At 33.7% G+C, this 17,672-nt stretch overlaps 3 protein-coding genes across 5 annotated transcripts; 2 read left to right on the forward strand and 1 right to left on the reverse strand.

The window, feature by feature from the left end:
* Positions 1–1,035: 1,035 nt before the first annotated feature.
* Positions 1,036–5,322, forward strand: LOC120276510 (60S ribosomal protein L23A-like). 2 transcript variants are annotated; one of them, XM_039283268.1, is made up of 4 exons: positions 1,036–1,110; positions 3,606–3,664; positions 4,600–4,964; positions 5,075–5,322. In XM_039283268.1, the coding sequence occupies exons 2-4, from the start codon at positions 3,646–3,648 to the stop codon at positions 5,156–5,158; spliced, it is 468 nt and encodes a 155-aa protein (XP_039139202.1). In that variant the 5' UTR covers positions 1,036–1,110; positions 3,606–3,645; the 3' UTR covers positions 5,159–5,322. The 2 variants fall into 2 exon arrangements, with proteins under 2 accessions (XP_039139202.1, XP_039139203.1); XM_039283269.1 differs by having other exon boundaries at positions 1,046–1,110; positions 3,611–3,664.
* A 5,209-nt stretch (positions 5,323–10,531) lies between these two features.
* LOC120275446 lies at positions 10,532–17,195 on the forward strand. 2 transcript variants are annotated; one of them, XM_039282020.1, is made up of 10 exons: positions 10,532–10,828; positions 11,144–11,722; positions 12,139–12,238; positions 13,689–13,754; positions 14,057–14,171; positions 14,523–14,611; positions 15,522–15,583; positions 15,803–15,899; positions 16,283–16,828; positions 16,922–17,195. In XM_039282020.1, exons 2-9 carry the CDS (start codon positions 11,388–11,390, stop codon positions 16,316–16,318), a joined length of 900 nt encoding a protein of 299 aa, XP_039137954.1. In that variant the 5' UTR covers positions 10,532–10,828; positions 11,144–11,387; the 3' UTR covers positions 16,319–16,828; positions 16,922–17,195. The 2 variants fall into 2 exon arrangements, with proteins under 2 accessions (XP_039137954.1, XP_039137953.1); XM_039282019.1 differs by having other exon boundaries at positions 10,533–10,828; positions 13,686–13,754.
* Positions 16,066–17,643, reverse strand: LOC120275448 (psbQ-like protein 3, chloroplastic). The gene is made up of 3 exons (XM_039282021.1): positions 17,152–17,643; positions 16,875–17,068; positions 16,066–16,607 (listed from the first exon to the last, which is right to left on the reverse strand). The coding sequence occupies exons 1-2, from the start codon at positions 17,632–17,634 to the stop codon at positions 16,973–16,975; spliced, it is 579 nt and encodes a 192-aa protein (XP_039137955.1). The 5' UTR covers positions 17,635–17,643; the 3' UTR covers positions 16,066–16,607; positions 16,875–16,972.
* Between the last annotated feature and the right edge of the window lie 29 nt (positions 17,644–17,672).

Consider the following 17,672-nt stretch of genomic DNA (forward strand, 5'->3'; position numbering starts at 1 on the left):
AAAATTCAATAGATGATAGGCAGCATCAAATATTTCTAGAAAATGGCTCATTAAATCAATTAGTTTAAATCAAGCTTATCCTTTTCACTTTAGACAAACATTGTTTTCTTTTGTGCTACTTGTATGGGTACAAGAGATGCTAATTAAGAACTAATCCAATCTTAAATTAATAATGATAATTTAATCAAGTGAGATTAATTAATAATCAAAATGCGTCATTTAAATGACAAAGAAAAATTCAATGGATAGATTCTAGTGATGAAAATAGATTGATCCTAAGTATATATATATATTGATTAAAAAAGACGTTGCACGCAATGACATCATTAAGAAAAATTAAGCAAAAATTTAACTCATTAAATCCATGATTAAGACATAAATATATATTGAAAGAGACTCCCAACTTTTATTAGATTGAAAATTAATACAAGAAGTGACTACATTGTGAATAATTGGAATAATCTTATATGGGCTTGGAATAGAAATTTGGAAGTCTAAAAGTAACCATGATAATATGATATATTTATATAAAATAATTATTTAATATAAATAAATATTTTAATTATAGAGCATTTAGTTTGTAATAAGATGATTTTGTTTAAAAAAAACCTCAAAACTCCTTTTTTTCAAAGCATAAGGTTTATTATGTCTTAATTAAATAAATATTCACTTAACATTTTATCATTTTTATCATTTACTGATGTCATAAAAATATTGAAAACAAAGAAAAGAGTCCATTTTTTTTTTTTGAAATATAGTTAAATAAATAAATATTTATTAAAATAAAAATGTTAAATAATATATTATTTTTTAGTAATTTAAATATTTTTAAATAATTCTATTTTTTAAGACTTATTTTTATCTCCACTATTTTTTTCTCTTAAATAAATATTGGGCCAGACCCAACAAAACATGTGGATCGGGCCTTAGGCCCAATAACATTTAGCCCTAACCATAGCTTCTTTTCAGCCGTTCATCTGTATGAGATCTGACGCTCAGGATTGGTTTGGAGGTACTATATAACAAAACAAACTCGTAGTTTTCCCTCTCTGATCAAGAGCTAGGGTTTCTCCGGTCGAGCGGCGGGAGCAGTGCTTGCATTCTCATCAGGTAAACTCGTTCTTCGACGTTAGAAACCCTAGATTCGATCTATTAGTGTTTCGGAGTTTTTAGGATGCTATATGTGTGCTTGTTCAATGCAATGCCTGATCTTTTAGGACGCATTTTGATGTTTCACTTTTGATCCCTGGATTTTTCAGTGCATATGGAGTTTTGTATTTTTTTTTCTTTTTTTCAACTAAATGATGCTTGAATTCTTGAAAATTGACGTTTGTGGCATTGGATTCGTGCGGCTTAATGCCGGTGGCGAGAGTGGATTAGCCATTGTTGCGGGTGATGTGGTGTGTGTGGTATTGGGAGTCATTGGACATGCACGGTTGGGGTTCTTAGAATTAGGGTTTGAACGAGAAGTGCTTCTAGGAATTGTCATTCCTTATGTCTTGGGAAACCTAGATTTTGTATAACTGATGTTTTTTGGGCATAGAAAGTGGATTTGTTTCTCGTGCTTTTCAAAATTCAAGAGCATTATGTTGCTGTTTTATATGTTCTGCAATTTCCTGTAGTATTTCAGCTTTTGTTATGCTTAACATTTGATTTTTTTTTTTTTTTAAAATAATCATATAGTTTGAGTCGGTTAGTTCAACCAGTGTTTTCTTTGCACGTGTTCTTTGCCTTAGTCTCGTTGAGTCCGAGTTTTATGATGACAGAAATTTCTTAGCTGAATGCAGATTTGTTGGTTAATGTTTGTAGTACATGTGCTTTTGGTAAGTTAGCCACTTGTGATGTATATGTAACACGTTAAAAAAAAGGTTAAATTTTTTTGGTAACATCTCTTGAGAAATCACAGTAGTTGTTATTGGAGCTTTGGGTCAAACTAGTGGGGGTTTTATTTAGTATATCCAGAGTAAAGCGTTCTCTGCCAGAAAGTGGACTTTATTCAATTATCATAATGCAACTATTTGCCTTCAAATGCTTAAAAGAAGACTAAAGGAAACCATGCATTAAAAATTCATGTCTTATTTGGGCTAAAGTTGTTAATCACCTGCAGAAATTGTAACGTTGTCCATGTCTGTCACTATCATGCTTACAGAGAAACATTTTATTGATATATTTATGTAGTGTTTTTATTATCATTTTTTTCTTATGTTTTTTTAATTGAATTCTCAACTTAAAGTTAATGAATTAGATTTTCTGAGCATCTCCTTTTGGCTAATTTTTATCATACAAATGCAAGGAGGGAGATCTATTACCCTTTTTTTCTTTTGGGGAGCTTTTGTTATTTTTCCAACATCATTGAGTAGCTGTAAGTCTGGTTGTCGTAATTAATTTGTGTTATCATAATTTCTTTTTATGACAGTGATGTTAGGTTGGACATTGAGCCTGTTTTTGGATTGATGTAAAACAGGGAGGAAGAAAATAAAAGAATTGAATATGATAAATAGAAAATGATAAAAGAAGAGAGATTTTCCTTATGTGTTTTTTACTTCATTTGCATATCCTTTCAATTTTCTTGATTTAACTAAAGACAAGAATATAATTTTTCTTTTCATTGTTTGTTTTTCATCTTCTTTTCATCAACCCCTAATTATGTGTTATTTACTGAATAAAATGCTTCCTATAGGATATTCCCCTTTTCAAGTAAACATTTATGCAGTGTGGTATTTAGAATTAGAGGAAAGAGGCAAAACTGTGTTTTTTATGACTAGCATGAGATATCTATAATGTGTTAGTTTTAGGTTTTTCTATCTTTGGGTGTAATATTGGATAATGGTATTTGCTATCTGAAGTTTGCAGATAGTGATAATGATGTGGCAGTTAATATCTTTATTAGGTTTGACTCTTTTTTTCTGTCCTTTACGTTGAAGAAATTTTCTGACATTCTGGTTTGATAAGTAGGGAAAATTGAAAGTTTGCTCCAAATGCACTTCATTCTTCATGTGAATATTGTTCCCTGTTTCTTCTTTCATCAAATTGCTTTTTTCTGTTACTGTAAGCTTTATAGTTAAATGATCTTCATTTTGTTATTGTCGGGTAGAATGTTGTCAGTAATGGGTATGGTTGAACAGAGTGAGATTTTCAGATTGTAGACCAAAAGCTAATCATCCATTCATATAATCTTACACATCTCTGACATATCCCCTTGTCTGTATGTGTATATCTGTGTACGCATGCGCATATGTATTTATGCCACAGTAAAGTCCCCTTTGTGTGAATTCTACTATTGATATTGGGACCACCTCATTGAGGAAATTGACCTCCAATTGAAAGGTATATTTTTATTATTTGAGTGCTGATACTATTGAGTGGACAGTTGATGGCACTATTCATAGGAAAAATCTGGTAAAATATTTATTCATACTTAGTGTGGTTTACTGTATGGTTGATGTAGGCAGTGGAATTCATAAACTAATTGATATAATTAGGTATGAAAACATTATGCTTTTTTATATTGGTTTTGTGTGTTCTTTGCTTGATGTCAACTGTTAGAGCAAGTTTAGTGTTTCTGTTCATTATGTAATGATCCTAACTTGCTACATTTGTTGCAGTTTAGGTACTTACCTGAGATAGATATCTTGCAACTACCAGATGGCTCCACCAGCTAAAGGTTTGGACTTCCTTTAATGTCTTAATGCCCTATAGGTTGCTTTTCTCATAAGTGTAAACAATAGGTTTATCCAAATATTTTCTCAATATTTTAATGTTTCTTCATTTGCAATTCTGGATTCCAAATCTTGTTTTCTTTTAGTGAATGCATATGTTCCTTTCATTATTCATAATGACATAACTGCTTTATACATTATTGTTAGTCGGTAAGTTACACTAATTTACTGTGGTTTTGAGCAAAACAAGGCTTACTAATTTCATAGCAATTTTTTTTTTTTGAGTTAATAAACTATTTGAATTAGAATGTGAAACTTAATTTTGTAGAATATGTGATATTTGTCGCAATGATCGGAACTTAGACTAAGTGATTGTGGTCTGGAAAGTTTTCACAGCATTGAGTTTGTGTTTCTGACTTTTGGCATGTAATGTTCTCTTTTTTTTTTTTGGTTAACTTAGCCTATAAATCACTTCTTATCATATGTAATTATTGCAAATAACCTTCTTTTTTTTGTGTAAAATGAAGAATAACTATAGTTGAGGTGTGAGATCTCAACCATTTGTTTACTGTATGTGAACTAGTTTGGTGTGCTTGGATGTTATCACTCCCATTTCTTGGAGCAATCACTTGTATTCCTGCCTGCACTAATATGCGACTTTTCTTGTCTTTGCAATTTTTTTGCAAATACAAATTTATTATTTGCTAATGTGTCTATTTTACTGAAGCCACTCTGTGATTTCATTGCACTTCTTGAAATTATCTGTAGAATTGACACCAGTATGTTCTAGAGCAATCATTAGCTATGATGATATTGAGTCTCTATGATCATTGTAACTAATTGTCATGCTATGTTATATATTTTCCACAAGTTATTTTCAGAATATCTATGGCTGTGTGATGTTTCACACACTGATGCTATGCCAATTATCTTGAATCAGCTACCTCCAAAAAACCTGATGGCAAAACACAGGCATTGAAGGTTGCCAAGGCTGTGAAATCTGGAGCCTCTACTCTAAAAAAAAAATCTAAGAAGATACGTACTTCTGTAACCTTCCATCGCCCAAAGACACTGAAGAAAGAAAGAAACCCAAAATACCCCAGAATTAGCGCCGCTCCAAGGAACAAGCTGGACCATTATCAGATTCTCAAGTATCCGCTGACCACTGAATCTGCTATGAAGAAAATTGAAGATAACAACACCCTGGTGTTCATTGTGGATATCCGGGCGGATAAGAAGAAGATCAAAGGCGCTGTCAAGAAAATGTATGACATTCAGGCAAAGAAAGTAAACACCCTTATTAGGTCAGTTGCATTAAAATTCTTATATCTGTTTACTATCGGCTAGTAACCATTTGATATTTTCTTATCTTTGATGATCATCATCATATACACCATTCTTTTTCTTCAATAGGCCCTGATGGGACCAAGAAGGCTTATGTCAGATTGACTCCTGATTATGATGCTCTTGATGTGGCAAACAAGATCGGTATCATTTAAAGCTTCTTTCAAGCTGATGGCAGGGCAATTTTATTACTGCATTACATTTCTCCTGCTGTTTAGGCTGTTGAACTTTTGTAACCTGAGTTTGTACTGTTTGATACATTTTGTCATGATTAGACAACTGGTTTTTATCAAAATCTTTGCTTTTTAAAGTTTACATATGATGAATTTGCACTTGGTGGTCGTGTTTCGCCCCTCACTGTTATAAGGTAAAAGTTATTCTCTCTCAGTTAGGGTCACTTTTTTTATGTGAAAGAACTTTACTATTTTTTTCCCTTTTCTACGGCAAGTCCTTGTGAAGATCAACATGCTTTCTTAATGCAATTCAAATACCACTAGGTATGAATAGGCATACATACACTAAAAGCATCCCATGGAGCAAGTCCAGTTTCCAGATTTTGAAATGACCGAATTCTTCTCTGGAATAATTTTCTTTTTGAACAGTCACTGCATTTGTATACTTTTTCAATGGCGCATTCTATTGTCTGCTTTTGTGCAAGTGGGGAAATAGGCAGGCCCTCCTGTTCAAATGACAGAATATGCTCACAGCCTTTTGTGATGATTGATTGAACACACCCTACTGTTCTTGTGTTCCTTGTTTTTTTCTTGCCCTTCTTTAAAGAGATTCATTCCAGCAGCCTTGGCCAAAAGGTCAATTGATTCCCTTTTTTTTTTTGAATGGTCGTGGTCCTTTGTTACATGATTCCATGAACATTAGTAGGTTTTTCCATCACAAGTTAAATTCAATGATGTCGTCACTAACCTACCATTGTGCATTTTTGTTTTCAGGTTTGGTGGGTGCAATGAGTTTATTTTTTGTTGCTGACCTGGAGTCATTTCTATTCAGGTTAGTGCCCTAACCAAATTTTTGTTTGACATGAAGAAAGTAGTACTATTAATTTTCTCTCCTAAGCGCAAAGATGACTCTGCTCCTGTCTGTGATATTTATTAATGCTGTCTTCCTACTTTAAATGCTATTACTTTCCCTCCCTTTTCATTAAAAGGTAACCACTTAGCCAAACTTCTCTCTTTTCTTTGTGCTTGTTCAAATGGTTGGGGCCAAAGCTTGTGCCTCTTCCACTTTTTATATATGGCTGTTTTTAATGGCAATCCATACCACTATCATCTCAAACTGCATGTTAATAATTCATCACCAAACCCCCATGTTTGTGCTCATTCTGTGAAGATGGTACTAAGGTAGTGATATTTGGTATTTAGGGTGTTGCTTTTATCATGTTGGATTTATATTGAATCCCATCAACCGAACACTAATTAAAGTTTAGTATAATGTAGTTATTGTGCATGTCAGATGTGACATGGGGGTCCATATTGCACTGGCTAGTATAGAAATTATGAGAAAGCATCATCTGCATGATGAATAAATAGAATGAATGAAGTTGTTAAACACAGCTCAAGGAGGACCCATGCATGCATCAATCAAAGTTGGGGAGGTTGCAGAGGGGAAGAGGAGATGCCCATGCCTAACAACAAGGCAGCAGAGTGGCAAAGCAAACCATGTGGGGGATCACCTTAGTGGGAAACAAGTCATTCTTGAAACAATGAAAACATAGGCATCACCTTTCATGTTAGATTCTTCTAAGTAAATAACCAGATCTTTTGTTTTGAGTACTTTATGATCAACTTAGAATTAGTACTGAGCTAGCCAAACCAAGGATCCTAATTTTTAAATACATTATCTCTCATACTTTTGCTTATGAGATGAGTAGTTGGCAGGGTATGGATTGGTGTGGGTTGGAGAGAATCTTGGGTGGTGTTGGAGAGAATCTAGGGGGAACTTGGACAGATTCAATTCCATTGGATGTGGATGTGTCTTGAGGCAAGTGCAATGGTCCCCCACCAATGGAAAAAAAAAGAGGAAAGGTAACTTGTGTGGCTGGTGGTGAGGAACTTTCTTACCCCCAATGTTTGAGGACTCTTGTGCTTTTCCTTTATTTATTTATTTATTTATTTATTTTTTTAGGTTTGTTGATTTGTGATGGTCCTGTTTAGGGTTTTTTTCTGCCCTTAGCCATTCTTCTGGACGTGGCCATTATCTTCTTCCTTTATGGTCTAACTAGTGTTTGTGGTTGGGTTTGGGTTCGGGTTCGGTTCGGTTTGATTTTTAATAAATAATGTTTTATTCATTGATGGTAGACTTAATAAGAACATCTAAGTGTGTTTTTTTTTTCTTTCGATTTTAACAAATAAAATATTTAAACTAAATAAAAAGAACAACTAGGGAATTGCATGACAACTTAAAACTGTAAGTTTTAGTATAAAATTACTCTAGTTAAAAAATTTCTTATGTTTTGAATTTGAAATGTAGAATACTTGAAATATCTGATTGACATCAGTGAATATAGGCAGATGATCAACTTGGATTCAGGTAAATTGAATTAGGTGATTGCCTTGGTTATTACTAATTTTGGGACTATTTGGTTTTTGGAGGTCAAATTGATACCAGATTTGATTCATGTATGAATGTCGTGAGTCAGCATTATTTTTTTAAAAAAATTATTTCTAAGGTCTTTGTTTGATTTGCATTAAAATATTGTGCAGAACAAACTAAGTACACATCATTTTCAAGCTTTATTTTGCAACCAATCCACTTATATATGGTAAATACCAACAAGAGGAAGGAATATCATTTGATAGTGAGATCTGAGTTTTTACTGAAAATAATATTATTCAAATATTAAATATGAATCCTCAAAAGTGCTCAACAAAAGAGTCAGTTAGGTGTCCTATTTTCAAAAATTAAAAAATATATATATACAACCGTTGTGGTCCCGTCCAAGTTAGAAGCGCTGGCTATGACACGTGTGATTACTTTTGTTAGGCAAATGCGCAAAATTCAAAGCCATTGACCGAATGATGAATTGCTATCTTGGTTCTTGCAAAAAATTTTCAAAAATTATAAAAATTTAATTTATAGATAAAAATATAGGAAAAAAAATAAGTGAACAAAATTCAAAATAAATATATAAATATTATTTTTTTATTAGTATTTTGTCACCAAAATGGGCCATAAAAAAAAAAGTAGGAAAATATATTTTTTACAATATTTGATTGTCTTTGTTGTGATGAATTATTTTCCATCTCAAGATACAATGTCACAGATTGTATGTTAAGGTGATATAGTCAGTTGTTTTATGCATCCCTTAACAAAAATTTGATCTATAATTTTATGCTCACAAGAAGTTATTTAAACTTTGTTTTATACTTAAGAAATTAATAAATAATAGGTGAAAAATACAAGTAATTCGTACGATTGCACAAGAGGCTTAATGTTAACTTTAATGGAATAAAGATAAACTAAACTATAGATAGGGATGAATATTATTAATAGTTTTTAATGGTTTAAATATTTTGAGGGGTGTGAGTGGAGCTAAGTGTGTAAATGAAATGAGCTTGAGTGAGCCTAGTCTAGCTAAAGCTCAACTACACTCGTCTCGAGCTCGAGCTTAAGCCAAGTTAGGGCCTGTAATTGAGCTCGAGCTCAAGCCAAATTTTAATGAGTTGAGCTCATGTGCCTCAGTAATAAGTAGCATGATTGGAGACAAACAAGGTGATGTAAAGATTGAGGATCAGAGAAGGGATAACAAGGGTTTTAGAATTTAACATTAATTTTTTTTATAAACTTTAAATTTTAAATTTAATTCTTACCATTATTTTTTATTTTTTCTATTCAAATCTTTAATAAAATAAAATTATCAGCTTAAAAGTAAAATATTCAAGTTCGTTTCATTTGTTTATCAAATCTAAAATATTGGTTCAAAGTAATTAACTTTATTTATAACAAAATAAATTTGAGATAATAATGTGGTCACCGTCACAATATTTTATTTGACTTTAATATAAAAAAAGTTGATGGTTCATTTTATATTAAAGAATAATAAAAAAAAAACCCTCTGAACTTTGACAACCAAACTCAAAAGTCTTAATCCAATTATTGGACTGGAACACCAAAAACCAACTCGGTCAGTGCATATATTGTTTATTATCATTATTATTTACACATGAAATAATATTAGAGTTTTATATTATAATATAATTATAGGAATTTTTTTAAATAAGAAAAAAGAAAAAAAAAAAAGAAATTTCTGATTTATTGCTGGTGTGGGTTCCATATCTTTCTTTGGGGAACGCACTATCCACGTGCATCTTTTCCGGTGGAGTTTATGCCGTCACGCCTTTCCAATCATGTTTCGCCAGGTGTCAATATTTGATTGGGAAGAAGTTGGGCTATAGACGACAATATTGCTGATGTCATGGTTCTCTGAATTTTTTTTTTTAATTATTAAAGCTTAAACAGGTTTTCTTTTTCTATTTGTATTTGGAGGTACTGTTTCCGTTTTCAGAAGATAAAATAAATAATTCATTTTTTTTTGGGTACACTTTTATTACTATTATTATAATTTTAATTTAAACAAGAGTCAATATGTGTATTGGTATACTGTAAATGAGCTGGTTTCCTTTTCATACAAAATAGCAAATATGCACTCAAATCATACAAATTCAAAGCAACAAATTCACTTCTATAACATATTATATCAAGATTTTTTTTTATTATGTTTAGTATTATTATTATTTTAAAAAAATTGTATAAATCACGAATTCATTATTGATAAAAAAAGAGTACAAATATACGACACAGATAAAAAAAGTAAAAAAACCTGTCAGGAGAATACAAAAAAACAAGAAAAAAATAAAAAAAGCATCATCCAAAAAATAGATGAAGTACAGGGTGCTGGGCACCATGAGAGAGAGTCATCTGACTCGCTTGCAGGGCTAGATCGGAGATCCTAAATCCCACAAAAATCAAGCGATATTATTTTTCAAATAACATCTCATATCATTTTTGGTCAATATTAATTTTTATAATTTTTAAGTCTAATCTAACACCAGAATTATCAACAGAATATATGTATTTTTTATTCCTTACATCATCAATCACTTATTTTGGAATAAAACCACATATCATACAAAACAAAACTATAATTATGAGATGTGGTATAAATTCGGTTTTATCAATAAATAAAATAAAAATATAAAATAAATAAATAAATAATCCGAACCCAAATTTATTTATAGAAACCAGTTGTTAACTGGTGAATGGTAACCATAAATCAAAGATTCTACATTCCAATGTCTTTCTTTTGCCCATGCTAAGCTATCCGAAAACCACTGGGCCACCCCCAACCGTCCGATCAAGCTTCTTCGCAATCTTCAACCGTCCGTTGCCGCACCGTCCAGATTCGTTCGCGCCACCAGAAAAGGCGGGCCCCACCTAGTCCTCTCAGTGGCATTATCGTAGTTAGTAGCAACTCGAAGGGCGGTTTCTGAAACGAGGCTACAAAAGCAGGGGTTTTGGAGGCGTAGTGGAGTTGGGGATGGGCACTGAAACCCAGTTGCAGAAAAGGGAAGCAAGAAGCCAAACCCTAATTAAGCGAAGCCAAGCGAGATCGAGGGAGAGGGAGAGAGAGAGAGAAAGAGAGAGAAAAAAGGGAAATTTTTAGTCTGGATGGTTTAAGAAATCGAGGAAAAGGTTGGGTTGTTTGGTGGAGAGATCCATGCAATAATTGGCAACGAATGCAGCTCTCGGGATTCCCACCACCCTCGACGAGTTCCAAGATATTGTTTTGATTTATTTTGACGCTTTTGAAGGTTGCTGTTTTATTTTATTTTATTTTTTAGCTCTGGAGTTGAATTTGTTTCTCTCTTTTTATAGGTTAGTTGTGGTGGTGTTTTTCTTGGGAGGGATCCGTGCATTTGGTTTTGGGTGGTGTTCTCTTTGGGTTTTTTTATGGAAAGATTGGATTTTTAGAGGGTTGGGTTGGAGCGGGGTGGTGTGGCGATGGGCTTGTTTTTTGTAGGGGTTCTGCGTGGCTGATTGGTTTTGGTTTGGTTTTGTCTCTAGGGTTTTTTTGGGGTTTGGAGGGTTGTGAAATCTGATTGGTTGTTGCTGGTTTTGTTTTTCAGGTTTTGTCTGGTGGGAGCTTGGAGTTGGATTCTCCTTGAATTTTTGTTGTTTTTAAATTTTGAAGGTTTGGGTGGTGGTGTGGGAGTGAATTAGAGCTGGAAAGGAGAGATTTTTTTTGCTTTGAAAATCTTTGTTCGTGAGCTGGAGCATGAGTTCAAAATGATGAGTTTCGCAGAAACTCCATTTTGATCCTGCAGCAAGGTTTTGTGATGAGTTAGTGTTTGTTGGATCTTTTCCTTGGAAATGGCTGCGGATTCAAACATGAATTTTCACCAAGGATTGATTCCTTCTTCTTTCTACAATAGCCATTTGGTGTCTTTTCAGTCGGGAACTGTGAACAGTAGTACAGGGATGGTTCCGGGAGGGATGAACAGTTCCGGAGCCATCAGCAGTAGCACTGGAATGCTCCTGTCCGGTAATCCAACCATGATGGGAAATGGATCCTCAGTGATTCTTCCCAGGACCGCTTCTGGCAATAATATCCTTTTTGATCCACTACCAGGTCTCAAGCATGATACAGGATTGGCTGTTGATTGGTCCTTGGAGGAACAGGCCATATTGAGGGAGGGTCTTGACAAGTAGGTAGTTCAGTGATATGGCTTTGATTTTTGATTTTTTGATTTTATTTTTTATAGTGAATGTTGATGGCTGCGGTCATGTTTCTTTTCCTTTAGCATATATTCTGCTGCTTTGAGTATTAGTATGCTTGTTCTGTTCTTGACTCAAAACATATATTCCAAAAACTAATGCCGTAGGCACTTATCCTTCTTTGCTCCAATGATGCCATGAGATTTGGCAAAACTGAGCTGCACCATGTTGGCAATTCTGTGTCATAGCAGCATTTTTACGTTTAGTGAACTCAAACCTTTGGGTTGTATGATCAATCCTTTTCTGATTGGTTGAATTTTAATATCATATATGCAATTGAACACTCTTTATTTTTGTATGTTAATATGTAGTTTATCCTTGTTAATTTGTTTTTTGGTTTATTCAGATATGCTAATGAACCTAATATCATGAAGTACATCAAGATAGCAGCCATGCTGCGTGAAAAAACTGTGAGAGATGTTGCATTGAGGTGTCGATGGATGACGGTGAGTAATTAATATATTACAGCACTGAAATGCAGTAGTTCTCATTATTGTCTTTTTTCCCAACCAGCATGACATTTTATTGTAAAATATTAATTGCTTATACATACATTAACAAATTAAAAAGAACATTGATTCTGCCTATTTCAAAATTCTTTGAAATTTAATTGTGCATACAAATGTTAAACAAGTTGTGTCCATTACCTTTCTTTGCCCATTTTGCTTACAATTCTGCTTCAGTCTTTGGTTAATGAAATAAGCACATTCACTTCTACCACAGGGCACAACAAGCTTTTCCTTGAATAGATTACCAGACTTAAGCAACTTGTGCCCTTAGTGTGAGAGTATTCTAACCATGTTGAGAACACTCTGGAAAAAATTATTGATCTTGCCATGGACGCTTTGCTTGACTAGATATTGAGCATTGTCAAATGTGTTGATGTATTTCTTCAGGATGTAAGGACACCAAATCTCATTCATGCAAACAATTTGAATTTTGATATATGGACCAGAGTAATTCCAGATTTGTTCTAAATAAGTAATATCAAATTCATTGTTGTCAATTATTGACAGCCAGCAAATAGTGAAAGTTCAAAATTGGCATATGGGCATCCCATGCTGGACTATATACGTTGGGGAATGAGACCTAATCAAGGGTGAACCTTCGTCTATATCATCTTTTTGAAATTGGCTTTGATAATATTCCAGTTTCCCTGACTAAAAAGCCCAATCATAATATAATTATATATAGGCTGCATGAGGAAACAATCACATTTAGTCATTGAATTATTTTTTGAATTGTCAGTTCTAAGGTGTGGTAAATCTTAATCTTATCCAAGTCAATGGTTACTTCTTTATTAAAAAGTTTTTAGGATAATTTTTTAAATTCATCTCACTATAAAAAAATGCTGAACTAGTCTTGACTCTTGTATTAGTTTTATCTGCAACTCCTTTTTGACAAGTCAGTATAGCAAAATATAGAGGCACTGTTTCCATGGCGCCTTTGAATTTTAAAAGGCCTTGTGTTACTGCTGTTTCAAGCCAATTAGGTTGAATTTGGTATTAGAAGTTGAATTTGGATGTGTTAGCAGTCACTAATGGTGTGAGAAGGTTTATATGTTTCGACTTGTTTTCTTAAACTGTTGGATTCATTTCTTATAAACTATCAGAGGCATTAATAACAGTGAAGTTGTTGGCTCTGTTCCTTCTGTTATTCTCAGATGCTAATAACATGGTAATAAATAAATGTATACCTCTCATGTAGATCAGAAAAACAAACTAACTTTTAATATTATGATTTTTTTTTCTTATTGTTAATACATTTTCAGATTTTTAATCAACAAATGAATTGGGTCTGTTTTTTTTTAAGTTACTCTATTTGAGTTCTTTAAATGTTTGCTTGTTTCAAATTGCTGAGATATCTTTATAATGTTTTCTTATTGATTTGTAGAAGAAAGAAAATGGTAAACGGCGGAAGCCAGAAGAATGTTATATGGGGAAGAAGATCAAAGATAGGAAGGTATAGTTATGCTATTATTAATCATTATAGTTAACCTTTAGCTTTTATTTTTTCTGAACTCTCTTTTTTCATGCTAGCAAAATTTTTCACTTCTTGGATTGGTCTCTGAGCAATTAATTCCAGATAATTCAGGAAAGTCAATTAGAGTTTTTTAATTAAAAAAATGTAAAAATAATTTAATTTCCTTCTGTAAAACTATCATCATACCCAAACTTGAAGTGGTTTTTCTTTGAGATTATTCTGTGAGCAATATTAGAGGATGTAGTTTGAGTCTGGTGTATTAATGATGAGCTACTCTTCAGGAAAAAATGGTGGATTCTTTCCCAAAGGTGAATATCAGTTCAATTCCATCAGGCAACATGCTCGGCTATGCTCATTTGATGCAACGTATGACTCATAATAGGTTCTTGCGTGAAGGTATCTGAATTGTTTGCTTTAGTTCTGCATAGACCACCTTGCTCATAACATTCTGTATCACATAGTCATTGTTTACTTGTTAATACTCCCTTAACCAGAAAAGTTTGTGCCTATCACAGGTCTCATGCTAATTTTTATCACATGTTAATTTTCCTATAGAAACTATTATGTGAGGTTTTGATGTTGAGAAATACATTGATATATGTATATTTTATGTTTGTGCAATTTACTTGATCCAATCTGATGCTTTGTCCAGCATTACTTAGCTGAGAGACTTAATTATCTTATAAGTCTCTTCTGTTTGTTCATTGTTTGCTGATGTTAAACTTATCCAAAGTAATTGTTTAATAGGCCCAGCAATTGATGGTGCAACTAAGAATCTTTTGGATGAAAATTCTCGAGTCCTAAGCCAAATTTCATCTAATCTGGAGACATTCAAGGTATGTGGGTAAAAATTGTTTCTGTTGGTTGGTGGTGGCATCTTTTTCCTTTTACTGATTTGAGAGATTATTTGCTATTTCATTCTGTTAGGAAAACTTGGTTTTCAACCATGAAGCATCACTGCTAACCTCAATTGGAAAGATGTTTCGTTTCACTTGTGATTTAAAAAAAAATTTAAAACAATTCTTATAGGTTCACATTATATATTTATGTGCCTCTTGATTGATAGTTTTATGTTTCTTGCCATTTTTTCCCTATCACAACCTTCACCACCTTGAGCTCTCTTTCCCCCAAAATGGTTGAAGGTAGGCGTGTTGAATAATTTATTGAGGGACTTGGTTAGGTTAACAGCTTATTCTTGAACCGGGCTGATTCCTTAAAAATTAGGTTGTTACTGTCATGGACAGAGGTTCTCTTTGGTGTAACATCGTCTCATTCTATTTCAAGCCATATGGTTCATTTTGCTGAAATGGTTTGGTCTGGCCTTTTAGGAAATTTCTGCTTATTTAACAAGGAATGAAATTTGCAGTCATTGGCCAATGTTTACTGTGCATTGAGCTTAGTTCTGCAATGAACAATGAACATGGTCAAAAGCTTCCCTGGCACTGTCACACACTGAAAACATTTAACATTTTACTAGCTGAAACCTTAATAAATAGGTTGGTTTCATGATAATTGCTTGATCAGTTCATCCATAAATGGCCATTACCCTTTTCTTTAAGATAGAGCAACACACCCTCATTACTGTTTGAATTATCTAGATGCCATTTAAATTTTCCTTACTAATTGCATTTTTTTTCTGTTGACATCTATGGTTTGACCTCCATTATTGTCATTCTGATAGGTATCTATTTGAAAGACTTGTGTTGCCTGTGTTTCTATTTTGAAATATCTCTGTTTTGTTTGCAGTTACAGGATAATATAAATCTTTTCTATCGCATGAGAAACAATGTTGCAACAATCCTCACAAGGTACAATGTAACTTGCTAATTTTATTTACTGTGTCTTTGCATTTCCTATTGTATATGTCCACATGCTAGCCTACGTACATGTCCATTTCCAATAATTTAACTGGTATACCGTTGGTGCAAAGCATGCATACATCTAGTTGTTATTGTATGGGAATTACATGTCAATCATGTTAATATAAATCTCATCGATGTTTGTAAAGACTTAATTATTTTGAACAGCATGAGTAAGATGCCTGGAATAATGAGCCAGATGCCTCCATTGCCGGTTTCAATAAATGACGACCTTGTCAACGTCATTATACCTGGTGCAAATCAGGTAATTTTTACTTTCTATTTTGATCGTTAGAGAATTTTGCATGTTGCATCATTTTCACTTTCATTTTCTAAATAAAAGAACTAATAATGAGAAATAATGCTTTAAAAATTTTGAGTACTTTTGTTTCATTATAATACGAAGAAACAATATGTATTAGATATTTACATGGTCTGCTCCAAGAAGTATATCGATTAGAAAATAGATATCTAATGCTCAAAGAAAAATCAAGGCATGAAAGCATGGTCTATATATAACTCTTTTTCTGTGTGTTCTGATGCTAACTTTAAAATCTCTAGAGCTATTGTTTATGACAAGATTTTTACTCTAGCAAGAGTTCTAACACCATATATGTCTATCACTTGCGGGTTTTCGTATATATGCAGGCATATTTTTTCAGAACTCGCAGTGCATCCTCTTAAAGCAAGAGCCAGCATGCTGGCTACTTACCATCGGCGGGTCGTGATCGGTTGTGTAATTAGGTGAATTCTTCTGTAAATGCTGGGAAAAATGGTGGTGCTTGCACCCTCATGTACAAATGCCCGCCACGAGGAACTTGTAAAGAATCCCATGCTGGAATTTGAAGCAATACTGAGCTATTTATCCAAGCGCCAGATAATAAAGCCCTCTTCCCCTGTACTCGAGTATCTTCAGATACACCCGGTATTTAGTCGACAACTACGTCTATGTAACTTCATGAGAGAGGGAACCCTGGAACAAAATTATTTTTTAGGTTCTTGAACATAATCAATTCTTTTACTTAGTTTTCGTTGTCCTTTCCTCTCTAGCAAAATCATAAATATCAATACGCACTACTATTCCTCCTAGGGCCGATGAATCTCAATACGATGTACTATTTTTTATTGTAAATGTAACTAGAGAAGAAATCATCCCAAATATCGACAGATGGAATTCGTCAAACTGAAAGCAAGGTACAAAATTGTTTCTAAGTCTACAATGGACCTTAGTATTACTTACCATCAAATATCAATCATTCTGAGTTGCTCAATGAATTGAAATGGCAGGATCTTTGCAATGGTGGTGTGCCTTTAAATGAATGTGAAACATTGTATCTGCTATATCCTTGCGAAAATCTCATCAATAGCGGTGACGATGTTGTCGTAGCATTCTTGTACTACAGCTGCATCCTTGCTTCTCGCCGCGTAATCTAGCTGTATGTTCAGAATCAGCAGAAATATCTGTATCAAATGTTGTGCAAATATTACAGTGAACTATGTATGCCATAGCTTGTTACCCTGGACACATTGTTGAAGAGATTGGAATAAAGTTTTCTTAGAAGTGGCCTCTCACTTCCTGGTCTTGATTGAATTACTGTATAAAGATCTTGTTTCAGGTAGGCTGAACTCCGGCGGAGCTCCTTCTGCGCTTCCTTCCATGACTGCAAATCAATCAGAACCTTAATCTGCAGCAGGTCTTGTGCATGACTCCGTATCCCAGCATACGCCTCCTCTGGTGTTTGGTCCGGAACTGTAAACTGGAGCTCAAATGACAAAGCTTTGTTCGAATACGAGAATGCTTCGTTTACCAGGAGAACTGTTGCAGTAGTTGCTGTTCTTCTGCTAAATCTTATCTGAAACTCATGAGGAGCTTTGAATGGTTTAGAGTTTGCAGGGAAAACAAAGAAGCCTGAGGAGCTGGAAATCAATGCCATTGGAGATAACATTTGTTTTCTTGAATATATCTTTGAATGGTTCTGCTTGTCTATCCTCATCCACATATTAGACTGGATAAGGTATGGCATGGAGTTGTAGACAA

This window comes from Dioscorea cayenensis, chromosome 14, assembly GCF_009730915.1.
Source record: "Dioscorea cayenensis subsp. rotundata cultivar TDr96_F1 chromosome 14, TDr96_F1_v2_PseudoChromosome.rev07_lg8_w22 25.fasta, whole genome shotgun sequence".
NCBI classification, from domain to species: Eukaryota; Viridiplantae; Streptophyta; class Magnoliopsida; order Dioscoreales; family Dioscoreaceae; genus Dioscorea; species Dioscorea cayenensis.

Bases quoted from the DNA above. Each gene is read 5' to 3' on its own strand.
- LOC120275448 (XM_039282021.1), bottom strand. From the start codon at position 17,634: ATGTGGATGAGGATAGACAAGCAGAACCATTCAAAGATATATTCAAGA. The intron at 17,069-17,151 runs GTAACAAGCTAT...CTGAACATACAG, and splicing joins TCTTCAACAATGTGTCCAGG to CTAGATTACGCGGCGAGAAG.
- LOC120276510 (XM_039283268.1), top strand. The intron at 4,965-5,074 runs TCAGTTGCATTA...TCTTCAATAGGC, and splicing joins AAGTAAACACCCTTATTAGG to CCTGATGGGACCAAGAAGGC.
- LOC120275446 (XM_039282019.1), top strand. From the start codon at position 11,388: ATGGCTGCGGATTCAAACATGAATTTTCACCAAGGATTGATTCCTTCT. The intron at 12,239-13,685 runs GTGAGTAATTAA...ATTGATTTGTAG, and splicing joins TGAGGTGTCGATGGATGACG to AAGAAAGAAAATGGTAAACG. The intron at 14,172-14,522 runs GTATCTGAATTG...ATTGTTTAATAG, and splicing joins TAATAGGTTCTTGCGTGAAG to GCCCAGCAATTGATGGTGCA.